The following is a 25,414-nucleotide window of genomic DNA, read 5'->3' as shown; positions in this document are numbered from 1 at the left end:
CCATTTCCTTGTCACTGTGTGGTCAAATTCCTCAATGTGACCGAAATGTGTCCCACTCGGCTACTTGTGCCCGGCACCAAATTTATTGTTTTGTCCCATAGGCTGCCTTAAGATGTGATGAAAAAACTAAAGATTTTGCTCTAGTTGACTATCATTCCTTCCTCTTGGTTAAAAATTGTTTATTTGTTTGGAAACCTGTTATGATGCCCTGCAGTATGCAAATAGATATAATCAAATGTTTCCCCTTCGCTCTCATCCATCTTCGCCTCATCTACCAGGCGCAGCCATTTATATTTGTTGCATGTTCCTTGCTGCTAACAGGGCCCTGGGCTTCCCGCGGCTGCTGGTGACCGTCATTTGCGGCCCCATAGCAAGAGCCCGGCAGTGGGGGATGCCGGGCCCCCCAATATTGGGGGAACTGAGCACCCTGTCTAGAAATACTGAGGGGGTAAAGCCCTGGGTGGCCAGGAAGTCTGGTCAGTGTGCCCTGCCTTGTACCTGCAGTCCGTGATTCTGACCAACTGAGGCAACAGGTCCTCAGCAGAGATTTAGCTCTGCTGGGATCAGTAAATTCTGCAAATAGCAGGGGTGTGAAGAATTGAATGGTTTTGTGCCATAGGCTGTATTTAGATGTGGTGATTATTGTTTTGGTGTTCCTGATTATTCTGTTAGGGCTTCTGTCCCCCCCCCCCCAATGTTTCTTTCACACTACATTACCTGTTGTTCCATGGAACTGTGTTTTTTCCATCTTTTACAAAGGAAATGGGGCTGCTGCAGTTGGAAAGATGCCTTACTTGGTCATATGGCCCAAATGGTTGGAGGCCCATGCTCTTAAAGCTTAAGACATGCCTGCAAGGAGGTGTGGGCCAGCTCTGACACAGAGCACTCTGCATCTTCTGTCTTTTGGGTGCAATCAAACTGCAGAATCTGAACTACACACGGGCTGATAGCCTGGTAATGCACCATTGAATTTTTCTTGAAAAATCTGTGGGTCTGGTGTGACACAATATCAAATTTCATTGGACAACATTGTTTTTCACACATGCATGCTTCTCTTCCCCCCTTAAAATGGAAGCAAGTAAGTAAAGATACACTGCCTCCGATTGTCATAACCCTTAGTTTTTCATAGGCACCTGTCTGCAAAGGTCATCCATCAGGGCGACCAAGACTGACTCAGTTCTTCGGCCAGGATTGAACCCAGATGGGAATGGATTTAAATCATCTCTGTTTTCCAAGAATTCTTGTAGCTGCCCCACTGCTATTGGCTCCTATGTCTAGGTGGACAATGACTTTTTAACACACTGAAAGCTCCCAAGTCCAAAAGGTGTGAAGGGGACCAACTCCCACTTGCACCGGCAAAGGCACTTTATCTGCGACTGGTGCCACCCACTCAAGCCACTGTTTGAAAGGCTGAGATGTAGGAAACATCACAATATCATACTCTGGGAAGGTACTGTCAGTACAGGACTGGACCAGAGCAGGCAGTCTGAATTGTCAACCATTTTGCATTCTATATTCCCTATCTTTTAAACAACCCTCGTTTGTTGCAGTTGTTGCGGCAGTTGCTCGAACAGATCCAGCACCTCTCAGGTGGGCACCATTAGAGAACAAGGGAAGTGCTCATGAGTTCTGGCACTTTTTTAAAAATAGAAAAAATATTATACGCGTAACAAAACATGAAGCTGAAATATATTGACCAGACAAAATGTCAACGAGTAACAGTTTTTTTAAATAATTCACATACATAGTAAAACGGTGCCATGATGCCATTCTGTGAGCTATGGTAAAATACCATGCATATCTGCAGCAAAGCAAAAGGAAAAAGTGCCCCATTTCTGCTTTCAGTTGCATACTAGGAATCAGTTTTGTGAACTTTATGATAAAAAAAGCTAACCATTTTTTTTAAAAAAGCAGCAACCCAAATATAACTATGAAACAAAACGTATCAAGAACTATACAACCACTACACCTCATTTGGATGCTGTGCCAATGAAGTAGTTCATTTACTAACTTATTAAAAGAAAAGCCACTCCTAATATATTTTCTCTTCTTATTTTTTTAAAGTAATTTTTATTGAGTTTTCCATTAAATCATATTCACCTTTTGTTACATAATTCTATGACTTAATATATTACTCTGTAAGAGCATCGACCTCCTGCCTCCCTCTTTCTGACTTCCACATAACATTCCATATTCTTGGCATTTCTATAAGCACTTATTTACCCTTTGTCAAATTATAATATTTCACCTTATTATCAATAAATCAGTTCCTTATAGTTACATTACAAAACATTTCAATTCAAGCCTACAAACGTTTTCAAATGTTTACAATTTTCTTTCATATAAAATATAAATTTGTTCCAGTCCTTTTGAAACAGTTCGTCACGCTGAGTCCAGATTATGTCTTCGAACTCCATCATCTTGACCTGCCGGTCTTCCAGTGTTGGAAGTTCCTGCTACTTCCATTTCTGAGCCAGAAGTGTCCTTGCAGCCATTGTGGCATACATAAACATGGCACAGCCAGGAGGGCCAGGCTGTGGAAGAAGTGGTATTTGTTGGCCGTCTCATAGAGCTCTTTCAAGTAGTCATCTCGGTCGCTGCAACGAAAATCGTGAGCCCCGTAGGCAGCCGCCCCGATGGCCACAGCCCCGCTGAGCGCTCCGAGCCGTCGGAAAAATGCCCCGGCGCCCGCCATATCAGTTATATTTCTAACATCGTCCTTCATCTAACTACCAGGTAGAAATCCAGTTTGGTTCTTTCCAATCTCCTCTCCCAATACATCTTTAAGTCTATTGGCCAATATACTGGCGAATAATTTGTAATTATTATTTAGGAGCGAGATTGGCCTATAATTTTTCACCTGCCTTATGTCCGGGTCTTGTTTGGGAATTAGTGTAATATGGGCTTCTTTCCAAGTAACATATTTTCTTTTTTTAAGAGGAAAAACACATTGGTTTGAAACGTTATATATTTCCAGCTTGATGTAGGGGCTGTGTTGTTGTTTTTTTAAGCCAAATTCAATGGAAATGTATTGTTTGAAGAGTGAATAGATGTATATGCAGAATATGTAAATGTGCACTGCGAAAGCCTTGTAATATTACTTTTGTGATTTGGGGTAAAATTGATGGATGAAGAAAGTGTTGAACTAAAAGCAAACTGTGTGCTTAACTTGCGTTTGTATCTTTTCGTTTCTAAAAGGACCTTTACAAATTGAATTTAAAATAAACAAGCTCCAAAATTTAAAATAAACCAACTCCAAAATTTAAAAAAATAATAATAGAAAAAATAATACTGGTTGGAGCTTTTCTCTGCTTCCTCTAGCTACTCTCCCACAAAATATACTGCTGGGGAGGACAAAGGAATGCCACCTGAAGGAGGCATTCCTGGCTGAGAGGAATGCAAATGCACCCTCAGCAAATGTGGAGTGGTTGAAGTAACTGAAAAGTTCAGTGCTGGCAGGGTTTGTGTTGTGTGGCTGCAGGTATCCGATGGGGTGTTTGCGAGGGATTCAGTCTGCTTGGAGAAAAGGAGTGAGAAAGCACATGAAGATTGTGGGAAAACTTGGAATGTGTCATAATGCAAAGTACTAATATTGCCGTAGTAAAACAAGCCAAGCTAAGAAGAGTCACTCAGGATATTCAGGATTGAACCACACACCATTGGTGGGACATCTTTTCAGGATAGAGACCTACCATGACCAACATTTTAAATTTGGCTTGGCACCCTGTGATTATACTGGTTTTTGGTATTTTGATGTTGCTTATATTAGTGTGTATTTTATATGTTAAAGTTAAACATTTGTATGGGAAAAAGGTATAGGTTTTTTTCCTCAGAGAGGGAAGGAGGAAGAGATTAGCTAAGCATGGAAGAGGTAACCGTGTTGGACCAAGGGGTGGAGTTTATGGGCAATCTATCCGGAAGACATTTGTATTTCGAGGAGTTAGTGGTCTGACATGGTTAATCTTCCTGCCTTCTCTTCCTTCTCCCTCTCGATCTCCTGAGAGATTTTTAATGCTGGATGCTTTTAGATAAAGATGATGATTTATTACATATAGCTGCTGTGCATACAGTAAGCGTGCCCAAACTTGCAATGTTCATATTTTAAAAAGATGAATACTACAATCACAGTTGCAAACACTTTCTTTTTGCACTTTCTAAACATCTAATATTATAGTCCCTTGATGAAACCAAGTCACCCCATGATTTCTTAGACCAAAAAAGCACTAGAAAGCAATATTTGTAAGGGCAGTACAGAATTGATCAAGTGTGAAGCCTGGAGCACTTACAAGTGATTCACACAAAATGTAAGCCACACAGAGCAACGTAAAGATGTTTCTAAGCAATTGCTACCTTTGTGCCGCAAGGTATAATGTGCATATTGGTTGGCATTGCAAACCATTCTTCTCCATGGCACGGCAAAGCCTGAGAAAGGCTTGCAGTATCACAAAGATTGGCTGGGCAGCCAAGTTAAAAAAACAACCACCACCAAGCCAGCTGCACCCCCTGTATGGCAGTTATGTATGCCAGCTCTCACGATCCCATTTCTCAGAAGCAGTCTTTACAGAATTCTATCTTGTAGCTTTAAAATATATAAATATGGATATTGTTCAAGACAGCAGGTCTCTCATTAATATTTTAATGAAGGCTTCATTATTGTATATTCTTCGGTCCAGGTTCTCCTTCAGCTCGCGGGCGTCTTCATGCTGGCCAGCCAGCATCTTCCACTTCTCATTCAGAGAGCTCCGTTCTTGGTTATCCACATCCCCACTGTCGCATGTCCCGCTCCGCTACCTATGGGGTGTGTCTCTTGCAGCTGATGGTGGCTGTCTTTTGCATCCCCATAACAGCAACCCAACGGGGGATGTTGGCCCCCTCAATATTGGGGGGATTGAGCCCCCGTGGCCAGGATTCAACCCAGGGGGGAATGCATTTAATTATCTGTGTTTTCCAATAATTCTTGTAGCTTCCCCACCGCTATCGTCTCCACCAGTTTGCCCCAGATTTGGATGGGGGGGCGTAATTTATTATATACATAATTTGCTTTCAGACTGCACTTCAAATGTGCAAAAGCATACACTCTGACAGCACCAAAAAAAGCAATAAGGTTAACAGTTTTTACCTGATTGCTCACATTGTGTTAAACACAATGAGCTTCACAAAAAACAGAACATGGAATCTAGAAGGATCCTCAGTTATATGCTAGCACTTGATTGTAGTACTCTGACTCATCAAAAGAAATAGAAATCCAACATAGTCATCACAATTAATTTACTAGTCTCTTCAAGACTGTATTTTCTTTCCAGTGTTTTGGTCTCCTGCTATATATGTAGAAATACACTTTGAGCTAAATAATTTACAGAAAGCCAAAGACAAATAAAAATTAGTTATGCTGGGTAAAAATCAGGGGCTTATAAAAAATAAGACTTTCTACATAGCTTCCCCACCGCTATTGTCTCCACCAGTTTGCCCAGATTTGGAGGGGGGTAGTAACATTCCAATTGCTCCTCCATCTTTCTTCTGCTTCCCCCCCTTTTGAGAAAAGGTCTGGGTCATCTAAAAATTTACTTGCAAGACAGAAGTCACTGGCCTGTTGTATGGCCGGTCCTTTTACCTTCCTCTGTCCCTTTGTGTTCTGAGGTGTGCATCCTCAGAAAAGGTTGAGTGCTTTAAGTGAGACAAAAGTTCTTTGATGGCAGAGTGTGAATTGTGGAGGAGATTATACATTTTAGATAGATATTTTCCTTTAGGCTGGATTAGAGTTCCCTTTAGTTTTGATATTTCTCCAGCAAACCCTATTTTCCTTGTATTTCATTCAGTTGGAAGTACTGGAACCAGCCTGTCAAATATATATGGAAGTCTTTTCCTCTTAATTTATCAATTTCCTCCTCTAATAACATTTTATATGTTGCCCAATTTCCCTTCATGTATTTCTTCTTAATGCCAAAGGCTTCAATGTGTGAAATGCACCAAGCGGTTGTAGGTTCCAGGAGATATTTATATTTCATCCATGGTTTATATAAGACCTGAGTTGTGTGGCTGCATCTTCTGGTAAGGTGTTGGCAAGGGATTGAATCTGGGTGCAGAAAAGGAGAAGGGACATTTGTGTTGCAGGGTTTGGGAATACCTGGCTGCGAATAACACAGGTGCATCCTCCGCAAATTTGGAGTGTGTGCAATAACTGAAAAGTTCATTAAGGGCAGGGTGTGAGCTGTGTGGCTGTACCACCTGATGGTGTGTTTGGAACGGAATCCATTTTGGTGTAGGAAAGGCTGAAGCATACATATTGCTGATGTATGTAAAGAAACTGTGGAGAAACCTGCAATTTTTTATTTGAAAAGGAAAGATAGTACTTGAGCAGCAGCTATGAAGAGGAAAGCAGAAACTGTGGGAAATCCTGTAATTCTATTTACCTAGCATAGAGGAAGGGGGGTGGGATGGTGGGGGGCTGCGGAAACCACCCCTCTGCAAATGGCCACGTGGACCAGCAGGGCAGGGAGGACGGGGTGAATGTGGCCCCATGGCAGCCATAATGAAGTCGAGAACTCGGCCCGCCTTGTTCCAGGCCTCCACTAGCAGCAGCAGAAGAAGAAGATGGAGGAGGAGGAAGGGATGGAGCAGCCAGCTCTTTGCTGCTTTCCAAGCAGAGCACCCTTTCTGGCTGTTAGGATCCCCTCCACTTTTTTGTTAATTAATCCCTGAATGCACCTCCCTAATGACTGCGCCAGATGTAGCACTGCATTTCACTTCTCTTCTCTTGCAGAGAGAATGAAAAATCCAGATAAATGTGCTTGGGATTCTTCAAGTCCAGAATCTGGCTCTTGTGGATCACTTGCTGGCTGATTCCAGTGGCTGCAAATGGTTTCTTTTTCTTTTTCTTAATTTTTATTTCACAACCAAAAAATATTACAAACATCAAATTCAAAATCCATACTCATTTTCTAACACAAGCCTATTACATAGATTACCTAAATTAAAATATATCTAATTGCTCTAGGCTTCCTTTGCTCTATGTAAATACAACACAATTAACAAATTATATTATAAATGATATTATAGGTTCCCATATACCCCCCACTTCCCTTCACCAATGTGTGCTCTCAGTATTTTACTTCTTCCATCTTGTTGTGTTGTTATAATTTAATAATTAATCAATTGCTTCTATTATTATTTTCTTGCTTGCACGTTTTAAACATTCTCTATTAATATTTCAATTCCGGAACCATATTTTTTCATGTTTTCCTTCACTCCATCCCACTTACTAATTATTCTCTGATTTGAGTGGCCTCTAATAATTGCTTTCAATTTTGCCATTTCTATAAACTTGCCGAGTTTGTTTTGCCATTCTAATAGTGATGGGATATTCTGGCAGCTGCTGTTGTGTAAAGGAATAGATTTTTCTTGCCTTTGGGGATGTCATTAGATATTAGGCCAAAAGCTTTCATGAGGTGATCTACAGCAGGGTTGGGCAGGATAATAGCCCCAAAAAGAAACTGTTCTTTAATCACCAACTGCCTCAGTCCCTCAAATGTATCTACCCCCTCTGCAGACATCCGAAAGTTGAAATTTTGCGCCACCTTCACAGCTACCAAGGGGAGACTCAGAAGAAGCAGTTTTATCAACCTTCTGGAAAGCGTGGATGTAGATTTCCGCATGCAGTCTATATGTTTGCAAAACAAGGCGTTTATACCGTTCATAGTCTAGCACGTGGGACAAAGGAAGATGGCCCACGAGATCCGCCAACTCCCCACCAATCAACGTCTTCAGAATAGACATATACAGTCTTGAAGGGAGCTCCAGTTCCCGGCAGGTTAGTTCGAATAAAGTCAGATAGCTCAGGACATGCATGGGGGGTTTATACGCAGGGGAAAGACGTAAGTCAAAATCCCTCAGGGTAAACCCACGAGTAATGCCCCTTGGAACCACATCTCGTGCCTCTTGGTCATAGCTGTACCTTGGGGCAGGGCGATAACTCGGGGCTCGTCCATCTGGACGCTGAGGTTCCTGCCCTTCATACCTGTAAGAGGTTCTGGGATGCAGCCCATACCCCTCCTCTTCCTCGTACCACCGAACCGGCCCGCGGGGCTCCCAAGACCTTTCTGGCGAGTATATCTGGGCTGCGCTAGGCGGTTGATACATCGTTGGTCGGCGACTTTCCTGGGGTGGGCGCTCCGGCTCTCGATAGTTGTCCTCTGCTCGAACTTCCCTTGGTCATCGCGGTGGTCCCTTGTAGTCATACTCCTCCCGTCTAGTATGCGGGGCTGCAACAATGGAGTGACCCACTCAGGGATACTTTTCCTGACATAGGAATCCTCCCTGGGTACGACCCTGCACCCACTCGATAGCTTGGCCAGGCGAAAGCTCCATTCCCCTCGGCTGGGCCATCGGCTCTGAACTTGACTTGAGGGGTTGAGGTTTGCACTTCACCCCTGGGTTTAACTTGGGACTTTTGCCAAGTACTAAGCTTTTTTCTTTTAGTACTAAGCTTTTCAATATTTTGTACTAAGCTTTTCAGAGAGGGACAGGCACGAGAAAGGGTTGCGAAACATGAGTCAAACAATAGTATGATGCAGCCTTTTTGGCTGTTAGAATCCCCTCTTCTTTTTTGTTAATTAATCCCGGAATGAACCTCTCTAATGATTGTGCCTGATGAAGCACTGCATCTTTCTTCTCTCCTTTTGCAGACAGAATGAAAATTCAAATAAATGTTTTTCTTTTTCTTGGTTTTTTTGGACGTGAAAAATATCTTTATTTTCAAGTCCCACTGAATAAAGAACTGTCCCAGGAATGGCTTGTCCTGCCCTCTACTGGATGGTCCCTGAGAGGTGGACCAAGGCAATGCAAGCCACCACACTCACAACACTCAACACGGTGAATGAGAGCAGCAGGAAGAAGCTCTTTAAATTCTTTCTTGGTCTTGTTTTTGCAGAGTGCACAAGGTTTTTGTCTTAATTACAAAAAATTCAAATTACAATATAATGCAGAGACTTTTTACACATAGAATATTAGAATGGTTTCTTACCAGAAGGTAAAGAAAAAATATTCTTTTTTCTTTATTTATTAATAAACCACTTATTCCTTTTTAAGCTATTGTTATACAAAGTTGCAGGACATGCACAATTTTCCCTCGCTAGGGTTTGCTCTTTCCCCCACCCCCCCATTTCTTATCTTTTCTTTTTTTGCTAAGTGCAAATACTAGATTTCTCTCTCCACCTTTTAAGACAAGTTAAATGCGACAATGAAAATTTATATTCCTTCTTTATATATCCAGCACAGAATAATCTCAGTCCAGTACTTAACAATCCTGACACAGCAAAACTCACAGTATCAGCAGCACACATTGTCTTACTTCCATTGTCAGCACACATTGTCCTGTGTGTTGTGTGTGTTTGGTGTGTGTGTGCTTTCCTTGTACGAACATTGCAGCTTGCAACTTCCTCCCTTTATTTGCACCTCCAGTGGACACCAATCAATCCTAGAGTGCCACTCCTAGGCACTAAAGAAAATTCTGGAACCCTTTTTAAAGCTTCCAGGAACTTTTATCTGTTTCTTAAAGAACGTTTTCCTAACACCCCCTCTCATTCGAACAGAAACAATACAGTAAACGGGGCTGCTGCAGTTGTAAAGATGCCTTACTTGGTCATATGGCACAAATGGTTGGAGCCCCATGGTATTAAAGTTTAAGACACGCCTGCAAGGAGCACTCTGAATGTTCTGCCGTTTGGGTGCACTCAAACTGCAGAATCTGAACTACACATCTGAACTTCCCATTCCTCTCCCTCATCCATGACTAGCGGGCCATTTCCCTTGCCAGTCCCACTTCTCTGTGAAGTTACATCTCTCGATGTGACTGAGATGTGTCCTTCCACATCTGTCGCATGTCCCGCTCAGCTACCTATGGCATGCATCTCTTACAGCTGATCATGGCTGTCATTTGCTTCCCCATAGCAACAACCCAACAATAATTCTTGTAGCTTCCCCACCGCTATCGTCTCCACCAGTTTCCCCCAGATTTGGAGAGGGGAGGGTAATTTATTATATACATACTTTGCTTTCAGACTGCACTTCAAATGTGCAAAAGCATACACTCTGACAGCACCAGAGAAAAACAATAAGGTTAGCAGTTTTTACCTGAATTGTCACATTGTGTTAAACACAATGAGCTTCACAGAAAACAGAACATGGAATCTAGAAGGATCCTTAGTTATATGCTAACACTTGATTGTAGTACTCTGACTCAACAAAAGAAATAGAAATCCAACATAGTCATCACAATTAATTTACTAGTCTCTTCAAGACTGTATTTTCTTTCCAGTGTTTTGGTTTCCTGCTATATATGTAGAAATACACTTTGGGTAATTAAATTTACAGAAAGCCAAAGCTGGGGGAAAATTGGGGGCTTATGAAAAATAAGATTTTCTACATAGCTTCCCCGCCACTATCATCTCCACCAGTTTGCCCCAGATTTTTTTTTTGGGGTGGTAATTAACATTCCAATTTCTCCTCCATCTTTGCCTCGCTGGCCAGTCCCATTTCCTTGGCACTGCGTGGTCAAGTTTCTCCATGTGACCTAGATGTGTTCATCCACATCTGTCGTATGTCCCACTCGGCTGCCTGTGCCCTGAGCCAAATTAATTGTTTGGTCCCATAGGCTGCATTAAGATGTGGTTTTAAAAAACCTGAGAATTTTGCTCTAGTTTGCTCTAGTTAGAGTTGCCAATCATTCTGGTTCCTTCCTGTTGGTTAAAAGTTGTTTATTTGTTTGGAAACCTGTTACGGTGAGAGGAATAAATATAATAAAGGAGGGATAAATCAATCTTGGTGTAGAAAAGCCCAAAAAACACTGCAAAACCCTGTAATATGTTCATGTAGATGTGTTCATCTACATCTGTCATATGTCCCACTCGGCTACCTGTACCCTGAGCCAAATTAATTGTTTGGTCCCATAGGCTGGCTTGAGATGTGGTTTAAAAAAACTGAGGATTTTGCTCTAGTTTGAGTTGCCAATCATTCTGGTTCCTTCCTCTTGGTTAAAAGTTATTTATTTGTTTTTAAACCTGTTATGATGAGAGTTGTAGGGCAAGGAGGAGTAAATGGGGAGCATAATGAGCGTGGGAAGACAGACAACCACACACACCTGGCATGTTCCAGCCAAGGTTCTCAGTTGCAAACACCTTTTCTTGTATGTTGTCTTGTCTCTGATCCAAGTGACAGCAGACGGCTGCATAGGAGCTGCTGCTGGATCACCCTGGGCTGATGGCCTTTCTGGAATTGCACACTTCCCATTGGCCGTTGTTCCAAAAGTGGGCACTGGAAGTTCAGTGAAATACTTGCAGGCCACTTCAGAAGTGTCTTGACAGGAGTTCTTTAATTGCAGGGTTTGAGTTGTGTGGCTGTACCACCTGATGGCGTGTTTATAAGACAATCGTGTAATAGAAAAACGGAGAAGTGTACATATAGCTGATGTACGTACAGAAACTCTGGGAAAACCTGCAATTTTATATTTTAAAAAGATCAATAGTACAATTGTAGTACCAAAGATTTTCAGTGACTGTAGCCAGTTGCAGCAGTGTCAGACCATTGAACAAGGCACCAACAGAGGTGAACACTCACACTATAAACTTTTTAAAAACTTTTTTCCTTTTTTTTGTACCACAATACTTTTATTATTACCACTACCACCATCATTTTGAAGGGAAACCCTTCCAGTCATTTGGTCCTTTAGTCATCTGCCACCCCTCCCCTCCCCACAGCAGTATCAATTTTGATATAGAAAAGTGCCAAACACAGTGAGAATATGTTAAGTTTGCAAAATCATAGAAAAAGCCTGGGATACAGAAAATCCATTAATATGCAGCTTGTACAGCCATACAGCTTCCAATAAGTTTGGCATGCCTACTTTCCATTTGCAGCATTGAACATTCATTCCTTTATCATCTGCTCCAATTTAACTGCATCAGCAGCAAACTTTCTGATTCCATCAGACAACTTCTCCACAGCCATTTGGTCCTCATTATGGAGCCAACGGAATGTCTTCTCATTTGTACTAAGCTTTTCATTTTGTCAGAATGCATCTCTTGGGAATTCAATAAAGGAAAGCATTCTGTGGTTACCAATCTTGTCGTACTCCTCTTCCTCCTCCTCTTCATCTCAATAGTCCAGTGGTTCTTCCTCTTCCCCACCTTTTGAGAAAAGGTCTGGGCCATCCGAAAAATTTAGCTGCAAGACAGAAGTCACTGGCTTCTTGTGCGGCCTGTCCTTTTCGCTTCCTCTGTCCCTATGTGTTCTTTGATGGCAGGGTGTGAATTGTGGAGGAGATTATACATTTTAGATAGATATTTTCCTTTAGGCTGGATGAGATTTCCCTTTAGTTTTGCTATTTCATATATTACATATTACATAGATTACCTAAATTAAAATATATCTAATTGCGCTAGGCTTCCCTTTGCTCTATGTAAATATAATGCAATTAACAGATTATATTAGAAATGATATTATATGTTCCCATTATATGTTCCCATATACCCCCCACTCCCCTTTACCCATGTGTGATCCCGCGGCTTCCTGCGGCTGCTGGTGACAGTCGTTTGTGGCCCCATAGCAACAGCCCGGCAGTGTGGGATGCTGGGCCCCTCAGTATTGGGGGAACTGAGCACCCTGTCTAGAAATACTGAGGGGGCTAAAGCCCTGGGTGGCCAGGAGGTCTGGTCAGTGTGCCCAGCCTTGTACCTGCAGTCAGTGATTCACACCAACTGAGGCAACAAGTCCTCAGCAGAGATTTAGCTCTGCTGGGATCAGGAGATTCTACAAATAGCAGGGGCATGTAGAATTGAATGGTTTTGCGCCATAGACTGTATTTAGATGTGGTGATTAGTGCTTTGGTTTCCTGATTATTCTGTTAGGGGTTCTGCCCCCCCTCAATGTTTCTTTCACACGGCATTACTTGTTGTGCCATGCAACTGTGTTTTTTTCCATCTTTTACAAAGGAAATGGGGCTGCTGCAGTTGGAAAGATGCCTTACTTGGTCATATGGCAGAAATGGTTGGAGCCCCATGGTATTAAAGTTCAAGACACGCCTGCAAGGAGCACTCTGAATGTTCTGCCATTTGGGGGTAATCAAGCTGCAGAATGTCTCAGCTTTCTCAGTCTCTATGTGTTCTGAGGTGTGCATCCTCAGAAAAGGTTGAGTGTTTTAAGTGAGACAGAAGTTATTTGATGGCAGGGTGTGAATTGTGGAGGAGATTATACATTTTAGATAGATATTTTCCTTTAGGCTGGATGAGATTTCCCTTTAGTTTTGATATTTCTCCAGCAAACCCAAAACCAGCAGCAGAAGCAGGACGGGACCAAGCAGAGCACCTTTTCTGGCTGTTAGGATCCCTTCCTCTTTTTTGTTGTTTAATCCCTGAATGCACCTCCCTAATGAGTGCGCCAGATGTAGCACTGCCTTTCACTTCTCTCCTCTTGCAGAGAGAATGAAAAATCCATTTGTGGGACATCTTTTCAGGCTGGAGCCCTACCATGACCAACATTTTAAATTTGGCTTGGCACCCTGTGATTATACTGGTTTTTGGTATTTTGATGTTGCTTATATTAGTGTGCATTTTATATGTTAAAGTTAAACATTTGTATGGGGAAAAGGTATAATTTTTTTACTCAGAGAGGGAAGGAAGAACAGATTAGCTAAGCATGGAAGAGGTAACTGTGTTAGACCAAGGGGTGGAGTTTATGGTCAATTTATCCGGAAGACATTTGTATTTCGAGGAGTTAGTGGTCTGACATGGTTACCCTTCCTGCCTTCTCTTTCTTCTCCCTCTCGATCTCCTGAGCCATGTATCAGGAGATTTTTAATGCTTTATGTTTTTAGATATGCTCTAAGCCCCCCAGAGTCCCTTGGGAACGCCAGCCAAATGGGTGGGGTATAAAGATGATGATGATGATTTATTTATTACATATAGCTGATGTGCATACAGAAACTGTGGAAGAACTTGAAATGTTTATATTTTAAAAAGATGATTACAACAATCACACTTGCAAACACTTTCTGTTTGCACTTTCTAAACGGCTAATATTATAGTCCCTTGATGAAACCAAGTTAGCCCATGATATCTCAGACCAAAAAAGCAACATTTGTAAGGGCAGTACAGAATTGACGAAGTGTGAAGCCTGTGACACACACAAAATGTAAGCCACAAAGAGCAATGTGAAGATGTTTCTAAGCAATGGCTACCTTTGTGCCGCAAGGTATAATGTGCATATTGGTTGGTATTCCAAACCATACTTCTCCATGGCACGTCAAAGCCTGAGAAAGGCTTGCAGTATCACAAAGATGGCTGGGTTGCCAAGTTAAAAAAGCAACCACCACCAAGCCAGCAGCACCCCCTGTATGGCAATTATGTGTGCCAGCTCTCATGGTCCCATTTCATTAGTTCCTTTAAGTGCATCCACTTCACAGGTGAGGCTCTGAATTTGCTTGCGGTACTCATTGTTCCCGGCTTGCTTTTATCAGCCAGGATGGACAAGGATCAAGAAGACAGGTGGTTGGTTTCACTCGTCCAAGCAGCCTGTCCGCATCCTAAGAGATAACAGTTTGGAATTGATCCCATATAACATGACTAGACAGGAATCTAGCACTCTCCCGTCCCGGCCCTGCTCCCACGGTGGAGTCTACCTCCTTCCAAATCGGAGACCCATGTTCTGCAATTTATCTGGAAGAGAATGGTGGAGTCTTCTCCATTACTAGATGCACGGGGTTAAAACATCTGATCCTTTCCCCTGTTCAGGTCTTTATTCTCTCTCTCTTCTATCTCCTGTCTCACTGGAGAGAACCAAGTGCCAAGATCCCACACTTGCAGTCTGTTTTAAGAGGTTAGTGGCAGAGATTCCTCTCCTCTTTTGAGCAAAGTTCGGATGCCCGCTCTGCAGCTTTTAAAGAGAGTAAGGAAGTCTCGGCTGAGGGCGGATCTTGCCCCTTCTTCGCCTGTTCCTCTAGCACGATCTGCAGGTCAAAGATATAGTCGATTACATGCTGCATGATTTCCACTTGGCTGACTTTGGTGCCTTGCAGGATCCTCGGCACCAGCCCGCGCAGCTTGGAGTAGCAGTCATTCATGTTGTAAAGGAGGTTCTTGGGCTCCTCCTGAGCCGGGCTCTGGTTTTTTTGTTTTTTGTTTTGGCAAGACTTGTCGCATTTTATTGAAGGCCTGTGCAGCAGGAGTCACTGGCCGAGGGGCTTTGTTCTGTTGCTCGTTCCCTGGGTGATGGTGAAGCTCTCATCAGAGAGGCAGCACACAGCTTGCTTCCTAGCAGCTCCTGACTGATCTGATGGGGCTGATTCCTTTCATGGCCATGAAGGAGGAGAAACCAGCAGGGATTTGCAGAAGGGCAAGATTTCATTCCTTAAGGCGGGAGAAGCAAGCAAGCAACCTCGAGAGAGAGAGATTGATACTGCCCCTTGCTTGCCAGCCTGGTTGATTCTCTATTGTGTGCACGCAGAAAATGCTTCTCTTTGCAAAAAAGCCCCATGTATATATTTTAAAAACAGAAATGCTACCTTTGCAGTAGCAAGTATTTTGACTGATCATAAAGTTGAGCGGTAGTTTTCCTCCTCTTCCTCTTCCTCTTTAAATTTTTTAAATTGGGTTTTACAGTTATACAATGTTAAAATCAGCATAATCATCTTAAACATAAGAAGAGAAAAGGATGAAATAAAATCCAGTTCTCCCCCCACCCAAAGACTCCCCTCAACTTCCCCTTCTGGTTCTTTAAGTATTTACTAATTCTGCCTACATTATTTTACCTCAATTTCAAAGTCTTCTAATTAAATGCTCTTATATTATCCTTTTTATACAATATTATTCAATTTCCATTGTATACCTGGTTGTTTTCCCCTCTTCCTCTTCTTTTTTTAAAGGATTTTTTATTTTTTATTTTTCAAAGAACAAACTCTTCCATAGCTGCAGTTTAGGATTCAAAATTATATCAACCATCGTGCTCTGACACTCTCCCCAGCTTGCCGCCTTTACCAGACTGCAACTTCTTCCCCCTAGGTCACCCATTGTAAAGACTCTCCTTTCAAACTCTGCTTTGTTTTCTGAACTAACTCAGAACTGCAGGAAGGGCCCCACACAACAGCTATCTGGTCCAGAAACCCATTCTCCTTGATTTTTCTTAATGGCTCATTCCTTCCTTCTTTTCTTCCTTCCACCACGTAGTTCTTTTATTATTAACATTTTAAAGTTTTTCACTTGCACAAAAAAAAGTTATACAAAATAATGCTGTGGGAGCCATGGCTCGTCTCCCAGGCACTTTCCCGACATGGGGAAGCTGGCCTGGCTTGTATTTAAATGCTTGCTAAACTTACTGTCTGGCATCCAGTTCTAACACACCACACACAGATTAAATTCTAACATTTACTGGATCCAGAAATTTAGGATCTCTGCAACCTCAAACTCATAACACTGCAGAGAAAATGCTAGGCTGCCACCTCTCAGGGTGGGGGTGGCAGAGCTGAGAGCGGTGAGGGTTGTCCCCAGGAATCAACACTTCAGACCAACTCCCCACCAAGCATGGGAAAAGGGCTGAACCTTCTCCCCAGAAAATGAGGCTTGTTGGAAATTGAAGATCAAACCATTAGTGTGGGCATCATAGAATTCCACACGACCCTCATCATAGTCTAGGGACACCCAGATCTTCCTGGGCTCATAAGTCAATCTCAAAGGGGTCCGCTCAGGGTGGGTTGAAGCCCAGAAGGGATCAGATGAGGCTGACTCATCCTTGGCCTTCCCAACGGCCCAGATCCCCTCAGAAGGAAGCATGCTGACAAAGCCTTTGCGCCTGACAGACTCTTTTGCAGCCCCTACGGCCCAGGTGGCCCATTCCCTTTCCTCCTCCTCTTCCACCACCACCTCCCACCAATATCTTCCTGAGGTGAATTTTGCATGGCCCAGCACGTAGAGCATGCTGTCGAATCTCCCAGGGTTGTTCAGCGCGTCCTGCTTTTCTTCTTCTCCTCAAACTCTTCAGGTTATCACAAGAAAAGGGTGTTCTGTTCCTGGCTCCAGAGTGACACTCACTTTGTTCAGTGCCTGCATCGGTAGCCCTTTGCATTTCTCCAAGGTATCCTTCTGAAATGAATTTTTCTGAGTGTAAATTATGAGTCTCTCTTCCATGCTTGGAGAGATTCCCAGCAGTGTCCGCCTTCTTTTCAGCTCCTGAAACCTGCTCACTGTTGTCCCGATGCCCTTCAGGAACTCAATAGCGGGCAGGTGGCACTTCTCCATTTCTGTGCGTCTCACACTGAGACCGGCGATATCCTCTGAAAGCTTGACGACATTAATTTCCTTTTTCTTCTTCATCTCCTTCTCCAGATCTTCCAGTTCAGTCAGCCAGAAGCGCTGCAGCTCCTCCAGGAAGTTGCGCATCTGCTCAAAAGCGCCCATGACCTTGTTCTTCTCCTCCTCTAGCTCCGCCGGATATGCCTGGCTCTTTCTTCAGTTTCAATTCCATAATCACTCGTCTCTCTTGCACTAGAAACTGGACTATTTGCTTCAACCACTGTGAAGCCAGTTCCAGATTAATCAGTTCATGTTCGCTGTGCTCTTTCAACCTCTTGCAGACAATGCAAATGGGGGCCGCGCAAGCCCTGCAGAAAAGGTGCAAGGGTTCCCCATGTCCCTAGCAACCGGCTCTCCCCACCTGATGGGTTAACTTCTTCTTTTCCCCCAATTTTTAAAAATTAATTTTCAACATTTATCACAAACATAACATATAACACACACAACGCAAAATATACATTACAATACTAAAGTAAAAAAACACACAAAAATAATAGACTTATTACTTCTAAAACCCAATTTTAAATACAACACAATTAACAGATTATATTAGAAATGATATTACAGGTTCCCATATACCCCCCACTTCACCCCCAAAAATGTTGTTAAAAAACTATAATCCAAAATATACATACAAGCTGCATATAGACAAAGTTGGGGTTTTTTGTTTCCCTTTTTTCTGAGCAAGCGACAGATCAGTCCACATTTGTCACAAGCGTTTGCAATATTGAAAGTGTGCGATTTCAGTAAGAAATCTCCTGACCAGTTAACTAGCATGAAGAATCTGAGTGTTCAGAGCTTTCAAAATAATAATAATAATAACCTGCCCAGTCTCACACGCAAACCCCACAAAATTTCTTCTTGTGCAAAGTTTCTTCTTGTTTCATACAGCAATACGATAGTTATTAAAAAGTGGGCTTGCTTTCACTGCCCCCCCTCCCCGGCCTGCAAATTTTGTTTTCATGCCGTTGGAAGAGAATAACAGATTGAGGGCAGAAAGTTGTTTCTGGACGACCAGTCAAGGCATCTGAAACTGCCTAGCCAGACCCATGTTCTACAGTTTATCTGGAAGAGAAAGGTGGTGGTCTCTTCATTACTGGATGCACGGGGTTAAAACATCTGATACTTTTCCCGGTCAAGGTCTTTCCTCTCTCTCTCTCTTCTCCTATCTTCTGTACAACTGGAGAGGACCTATGGAATCTATGACGCCTTACAAGATTTCCATGGCTGACTTTGGTGCCTTGTGTTAAGACCCCCAAGACCTCCCCAAATAATGACACAACTGATGCAAAATTTAGTTTAAGATTATTGGCATAATTTTGGCCAGAATGGAAAATGAAGATAAATGTGCTTGGGATTCTTCAAGTCCAGAATCTGGCTCTTGTGGATCACTTGCTGGCTGATTCCAGTGGCTGCAAATGGTTTCTTTTTCTCTTTTTTCTTTCAAAACCAATTTTTTTTACGAAGATCAAATTCAAAATCCATATTCATTTTCTAACACAAGCCTATTACATAGATTACCTAAATTAAAATATATCTAAATACTCTAGGCTTCCATTTGTTGTATGTAAATACAACACAATTAACAAATTATATTATAAATGATATTATAGGTTCCCATATACCCCGACTCCCCTTCACCCATGTGTGATATTTTACTTCAATATTTTACTTCCATCTTTATGTGTTGTTATAATTTAATAATTATTCAGTTGATTCTATTATTTTCTTGCTTACGCCTGCATGTTTTACACATTCTCTATTAATATTTCAATTCCGGAACCATATTTTTTCATGTTTTCCTTCACTCCATCCGACTCTCTAACTATTCTCTGATTTGAGTGGCCTCTAATAATTGCCGTCAATTTTGCCGTTTCTGCAAACTCGCCGAGTTTGTTTTGCCATTCTGATAGTGATGGGTTTTCTCCCCCTTCCAGTTTTTTTGCAATCAATATTCTGGCAGCTGTTGTTGTGTAAAGGAGTAGATTTTTCTTGTCTTTGGGGATGTCTTTAGATATTTGGCCGAAAGCTTTCATGAGGTGATCTACAGCAGGGTTGGGCAGGATAATAGCCCAAAATCTTTTACAAAGAACTTGTTCCACGGAACTGTGTTTTTTCCATCATTTACAAAAGAAATGGGGCTGCTGCAGTTGTAAAGATGCCTTACTTGGTCATATGGCACAAATGGTTGGAGCCCCATGGTATTAAAGTTTAAGACACGCCTGCAAGGAGTGCTCTGAATGTTCTGCCATTGGGGGGCAATCAAACTGCAGAATCTGAACTACACACGGGCTGATAGGCCGCTATGCACCATTGAATTTTTCTTGAAAAATCTGTGGGCCTGGTGTGACACAATATCATATTTCATTGGACAATATTGCTTTTCACACATGCATGCTTCTCTTCCCCCCTTAAAGTGGAAGCAAATAAATCAAGATAAGGGGAGGAGGGGAGGTTATCTCTGCTGCTGCTTTCCTAACAAATATTCTCAATTGGTTTGATTTTTTGTTAGCTGCTTTGAACTTTTCAGAAGGAAAGGAGAGGGAAAGTACAACTACCTTTGTTTAAAATGCGGAGTGGAACGGCTGAAGTGAAAGTGATGGCGGGGCTGACAGGTTTCACCATGCTACCTGTCTGTAGTGTTTCTGTAGGCATGTTTGGTAGTCTTTCCCCGGCAGCTGTTTTGAATTCCTTTCTGGGATCTTCTAAATGCACAGTGCAGAAACATGTATATTAAGCATAATGAAGAGCAGATGAATCTAGGAATTGGGAGGTTACAGCAGCAGTAGCAGCAGCAGCGCTTCATTTCACAGCTCATTAAATAAGCAGGGTGTTTTTTTCTTCCTTCTTCCCCCACCCTCGAAGGCAGCCTTTGTATAAGAAGACCACCAGAAACAATCCTGTATTAATCCTGCTCTGCTGGCTTCTTTCTTCTCAATGAAGGATGTGGAAGTCTCAGCTCCCGCGGAAAGGGGAGACGAGGCGGCGAACCGCTGAGCCGGCGCGGGAGCAGTGCAGCCCGCTAAGCTGTCGCGTGTGGGGCTCCCTCCACACGCTGAATGAAACTCTCCCATTATTTTATTTTCAATGCAAAATCATTGTATAAACTAGCATTTTTAAGATCAAAACCTTTAAAAAAAGTATTGAAAGTACCCTTATAAAAAGAGTACTAACAGAATTTAAATAAACCCATGTCAGCATTTTAGTTGATTAGGTTAATATTTCGTATACTGTAGCTAAACCAACTAAATAACTTATACCATGAGATGAATACATAATTTTACAGTTTCACATTTAAAGTTGTTTTCTTTAGAGTGCAGCATAGTACAACTTTTAAAATAAATATATCTTTAAATAGCATTACAATTCAGGCACAATAGCATTAACCCTTGAAGAACTGCAATCTCAACAAGCAGTCTCATGAGAGACCTATGCTTTTGTAACAAAAATTACAAATATTAAATCCAAAATAATACTGTATAAACAAGAAAGAAAAACAAAACATACAAAAAGGAAAGAAAAACAAGACAAAAAAGCATACATCTACAAATAAAACCATATCATCATTCTAATCTAATCAATACATACATATACACTTCCTTTGTTCTAAGATATCAAAATTTTTACTCTTACTGTATTGTTTTGTCTAATGTAGATTACTTCCATCTTTGTACTTTAACCCTGTAAAGCATCATTCATTACGTACCGATAAACTTACTCCAGAACAGTGTTTTTTCATATACTCTTTAGCACATCCCCATTCCTTTAATAATTTCTGGTCTGATTGTCCCCTTATGAATGCTGTGGGTCTTGCCAGATTTATATATTCACAAAATTTGATTTGTCATTCTTTCACTGATGGAATTTTTCTCCCTTTCCAGTTTTTTGCTATAAGCATCCTGGCAGCTGTCATTGCATAAAGGAATACTTTCCTTTGATTGTCGGGAATATCGTTTGTGATTATACCTAAAAGGAATGCCTCCGGTCTTATACTGAAAGATATTTTAAACATCTTTTTGATTTCTTCATAAATTTCATTCCAGAATTGTTTAATAGGTCAGCATTCCCACCACATGTGAAACATTGTTCCTATTTCTTTTTTGCATCTCCAGCAGGTATTTGATTTTAATTTGTAAATTTTAGCCAATTTTACCGGAGTTAAGTACCATTGGTACACCATTTTCATGAAATTTTCTCTGATTGTATAACATGCCGTAAATTTAATATCACATTACCATAATTTCTCCCATTGGTGCAGCCGAATTACGTATCCTATATCACATGCTCATTTAGTCATAACTTGTTTTACTTCTTCATCCTTTAACTCCAAATCTAATAATAAATTATACATTTTGGATATATTCTTTTTTGAGTTTTGTAATAATACTTTTTGTGATTTCATTCTTCTTTTTCAAATCCTATTTTTTATCCTGATTGAATATGTGGGCATTTTGGTGATATTGCAACCATGTGGTGCAGTATTGGGTCACCTCTTTGTATGGTCTTAGTTTTAATTGGCCCTGTTCCTCTTTTAGGAGCTGCTGGTATGTCGCCATTCTTCCGATCGTATTTTTCTTTTTAACCGATATTACTTCTAACGGTGATTCCCACCATGGCGTTTTCGGTTCTAACAGCCTTCTATGTCTCACCCAGACCTTATATAATGAATTTCTAATTACATGACTTAGAAATTCTTTATGTACCACCACTTTGTTGTAAATTAGGTAGGCATGCCAATCGTATCTGTTGTTCCATCCCCCCAAGTCTAAAATGTCATTATCATCTAACTTAATCCAGTCTCTGATCCAACTAAAGCATGCTGCATCATAATATATTCTCAGGCCTTCCACATCTGTCGCATGTCCCGCTCGGCTACCTATGGTGTGTGTCTTACAGCTGATGGTGGCTGTCATTTGCTTCCCCATGACAACAACCCAAAGGGAGATGTTGGCCTTCTCAATATTGGGTGGATTGAGCCCCCATGGCCAGGATTCAACCTACATGGGAATGCATTTAATTATCTGTGTTTTCCAATAATATTTGTAGCTTCCCCACCGCTATCGTCTCCACCAGTTTGCCCCAGATTTTTTTTTTGGGGGGGGGGGGTAATTAACATTCCAATTTCTCCTCCATCTTTGCCTCGCTGGCCAGTCCCATTTCCTTGGCACTGCGTGGTCAAGTTTCTCAATGTGACCTAGATGTGTTCATCCACATCTGTCGTATGTCCCACTCGGCTGCCTGTGCCCTGAGCCAAATTAATTGTTTGGTCCCATAGGCTGCATTAAGATGTGGTTTTAAAAAACCTGAGAATTTTGCTCTAGTTTGCTCTAGTTAGAGTTGCCAATCATTCTGGTTCCTTCCTGTTGGTTAAAAGTTGTTTATTTGTTTGGAAACCTGTTACGGTGAGAGGAATAAATATAATAAAGGAGGGATAAATCAATCTTGGTGTAGAAAAGCCCAAAAAACACTGCAAAACCCTGTAATATGTTCATGTAGATGTGTTCATCTACATCTGTCATATGTCCCACTCAGCTACCTGTACCCTGAGCCAAATTAATTGTTTGGTCCCATAGGCTGGCTTGAGATGTGGTTTAAAAAAACTGAGGATTTTGCTCTAGTTTGAGTTGCCAATCATTCTGGTTCCTTCCTCTTGGTTAAAAGTTATTTATTTGTTTTTAAACCTGTTATGATGAGAGTTGTAGGGCAAGGAGGAGTAAATGGGGAGCATAATGAGCGTGGGAAGACAGACAACCACACACACCTGGCATGTTCCAGCCAAGGTTCTCAGTTGCAAACACCTTTTCTTGTATGTTGTCTTGTCTCTGATCCAAGTGACAGCAGACGGCTGCATAGGAGCTGCTGCTGGATCACCCTGGGCTGATGGCCTTTCTGGAATTGCACACTTCCCATTGGCCGTTGTTCCAAAAGTGGGCACTGGCAGTTCAGTGAAATGCTTGAAGTCCACTTCAGAAGTGTCTTGACAGGAGTTCTTTAATTGCAGGGTTTGAGTTGTGTGGCTGTACCACCTGATGGCGTGTTTATAAGACAATCGTGTAATAGAAAAACGGAGAAGTGTACATATAGCTGATATACGTACAGAAACTGTGGGAAAACCTGCAATTTTATATTTTAAAAAGATCAATAGTACAATTGCAGTACCAAAGATTTTCGGCCATTTGCAGCAGTGTCAGACCATTGAACAATGCACCAACAGAGGTGAACACTCACACTATAAACTTTTTAAAAACTTTTTTCCTTTTTTTGTACCACAATACTTTTATTATTACCACTACCACCATCATTTTGAAGGGAAACCCTTCCAGTCAATTGGTCCTTTAGTCATCTGCAACCCGCCCCACAGCAGTATCAATTTTGATATAGAAAAGTGCCAAACACAGTGAGAATATGTTAAGTTTGCAAAATCATAGAAAAAGCCTGGGATACAGAAAATCCATTCATATGCAGCTTGTACAGCCATACAGCTTCCAATAAGTTTGGCATGCCTACTTTCCATTTGCAGCATTGAACATTCGTTCCTTTATCATCTGCTCCAATTTAACTGCATCAGCAGCAAACTTTCTGATTCCATCAGACAACTTCTCCACAGCCATTTGGTCCTCATTATGGAGCCAACGGAATGTCTTCTCATTTGTACTAAGCTTTTCATTTTGTCAGAATGCATCTCTTGGAAATTCAGTAATGGAAAGCATTCTGTGGTTACCAATCTTGTCGTACTCCTCTTCCTCCTCCTCTTCATCTCAATAGTCTAGTGGTTCTTCCTCTTCCCCCCCTTTTGAGAAAAGGTCTGGGCCATCCGAAAAATTTAGCTGCAAGACAGAAGTCACTGGCTTCTTGTGTGGCCTGTCCTTTTCGCTTCCTCTGTCCCTATGTGTTCTTTGATGGCAGGGTGTGAATTGTGGAGGAGATTATACATTTTAGATAGATATTTTCCTTTAGGCTGGATGACATTTCCCTTTAGTTTTGATATTTCATATATTACATATTACATAGATTACCTAAATTAAAATATATCTAATTGCGCTAGGCTTCCCTTTGCTCTATGTAAATATAATGCAATTAACAGATTATATTAGAAATGATATTATATGTTCCCATTATATGTTCCCATATACCCCCCACTCCCCTTTACTCATGTGTGATCCCGCGGCTTCCTGCGGCTGCTGGTGACAGTCGTTTGTGGCCCCATAGCAACAGCCCGGCAGTGGGGGATGCCGGGCCCCTCAGTATTGGGGGAACTGAGCACCCTGTCTAGAAATACTGAGGGGGCTAAAGCCCTGGGTGGCCAGGAGGTCTGGTCAGTGTGCCCAGCCTTGTACCTGCAGTCAGTGATTCCCACCAACTGAGGCAACAAGTCCTCAGCAGAGATTTAGCTCTGCTGGGATCAGGAGATTCTACAAATAGCAGGGGCATGTAGAATTGAATGGTTTTGCGCCATAGACTGTATTTAGATGTGGTGATTAGTGCTTTGGTTTCCTGATTATTCTGTTAGGGGTTCTGCCCCCCCTCAATGTTTCTTTCACACAGCATTACTTGTTGTGCCATGCAACTGTGTTTTTTTCCATCTTTTACAAAGGAAATGGGGCTGCTGCAGTTGGAAAGATGCCTTACTTGGTCATATGGCAGAAATGGTTGGAGCCCCATGGTATTAAAGTTCAAGACACGCCTGCAAGGAGCACTCTGAATGTTCTGCCATTTGGGGGTAATCAAGCTGCAGAATGTCTCAGCTTTCTCAGTCTCTATGTGTTCTGAGGTGTGCATCCTCAGAAAAGGTTGAGCGTTTTAAGTGAGACAAAAGTTCTTTGATGGCAGGGTGTGAATTGTGGGGGAGATTATACATTTTAGATAGATATTTTCCTTTAGGCTGGATGAGATTTCCCTTTAGTTTTGATATTTCTCCAGCAAACCCAAAACCAGCAGCAGAAGCAGGACGGGACGGAGCAGCCAGCTCTTTGCTGCTTTCCAAGCAGAGCACCCTTTCTGGCTGTTAGGATCCCTTCCTCTTTTTTGTTGTTTAATCCCTGAATGCACCTCCCTAATGACTGCGCCAGATGTAGCACTGC

The 25,414-nt window shown here is 41.8% G+C and overlaps 2 protein-coding genes and 1 pseudogene across 5 annotated transcripts in view; 1 reads left to right on the top strand and 2 right to left on the bottom strand.

The window, feature by feature from the left end:
* Positions 1 to 25,414, top strand: part of LOC128406444 (probable G-protein coupled receptor 34) — a 228,847-nt gene that overhangs the window by 151,746 nt on the left and 51,687 nt on the right. The gene's annotated exons all lie outside the window — the stretch shown is intronic.
* LOC128406453 (DNA-binding protein inhibitor ID-3-A-like) lies at positions 14,804 to 15,341 on the bottom strand. Its single transcript, XM_053373861.1, is given in 3 exon segments — positions 14,804 to 15,150; positions 15,241 to 15,295; positions 15,297 to 15,341. Coding segments are annotated over 3 exon segments (384 nt in total). The 3' UTR covers positions 14,804 to 14,866.
* Positions 16,536 to 23,944, bottom strand: LOC128406968 (tripartite motif-containing protein 15-like; annotated as a pseudogene).

Source organism: Podarcis raffonei, chromosome Z, assembly GCF_027172205.1.
Source record: "Podarcis raffonei isolate rPodRaf1 chromosome Z, rPodRaf1.pri, whole genome shotgun sequence".
Taxonomy (NCBI): domain Eukaryota; kingdom Metazoa; phylum Chordata; class Lepidosauria; order Squamata; family Lacertidae; genus Podarcis; species Podarcis raffonei.
The sequence above is the reverse complement of the archived record's forward strand: the minus strand, read 5'-3'. Positions and strand labels throughout refer to the sequence as shown.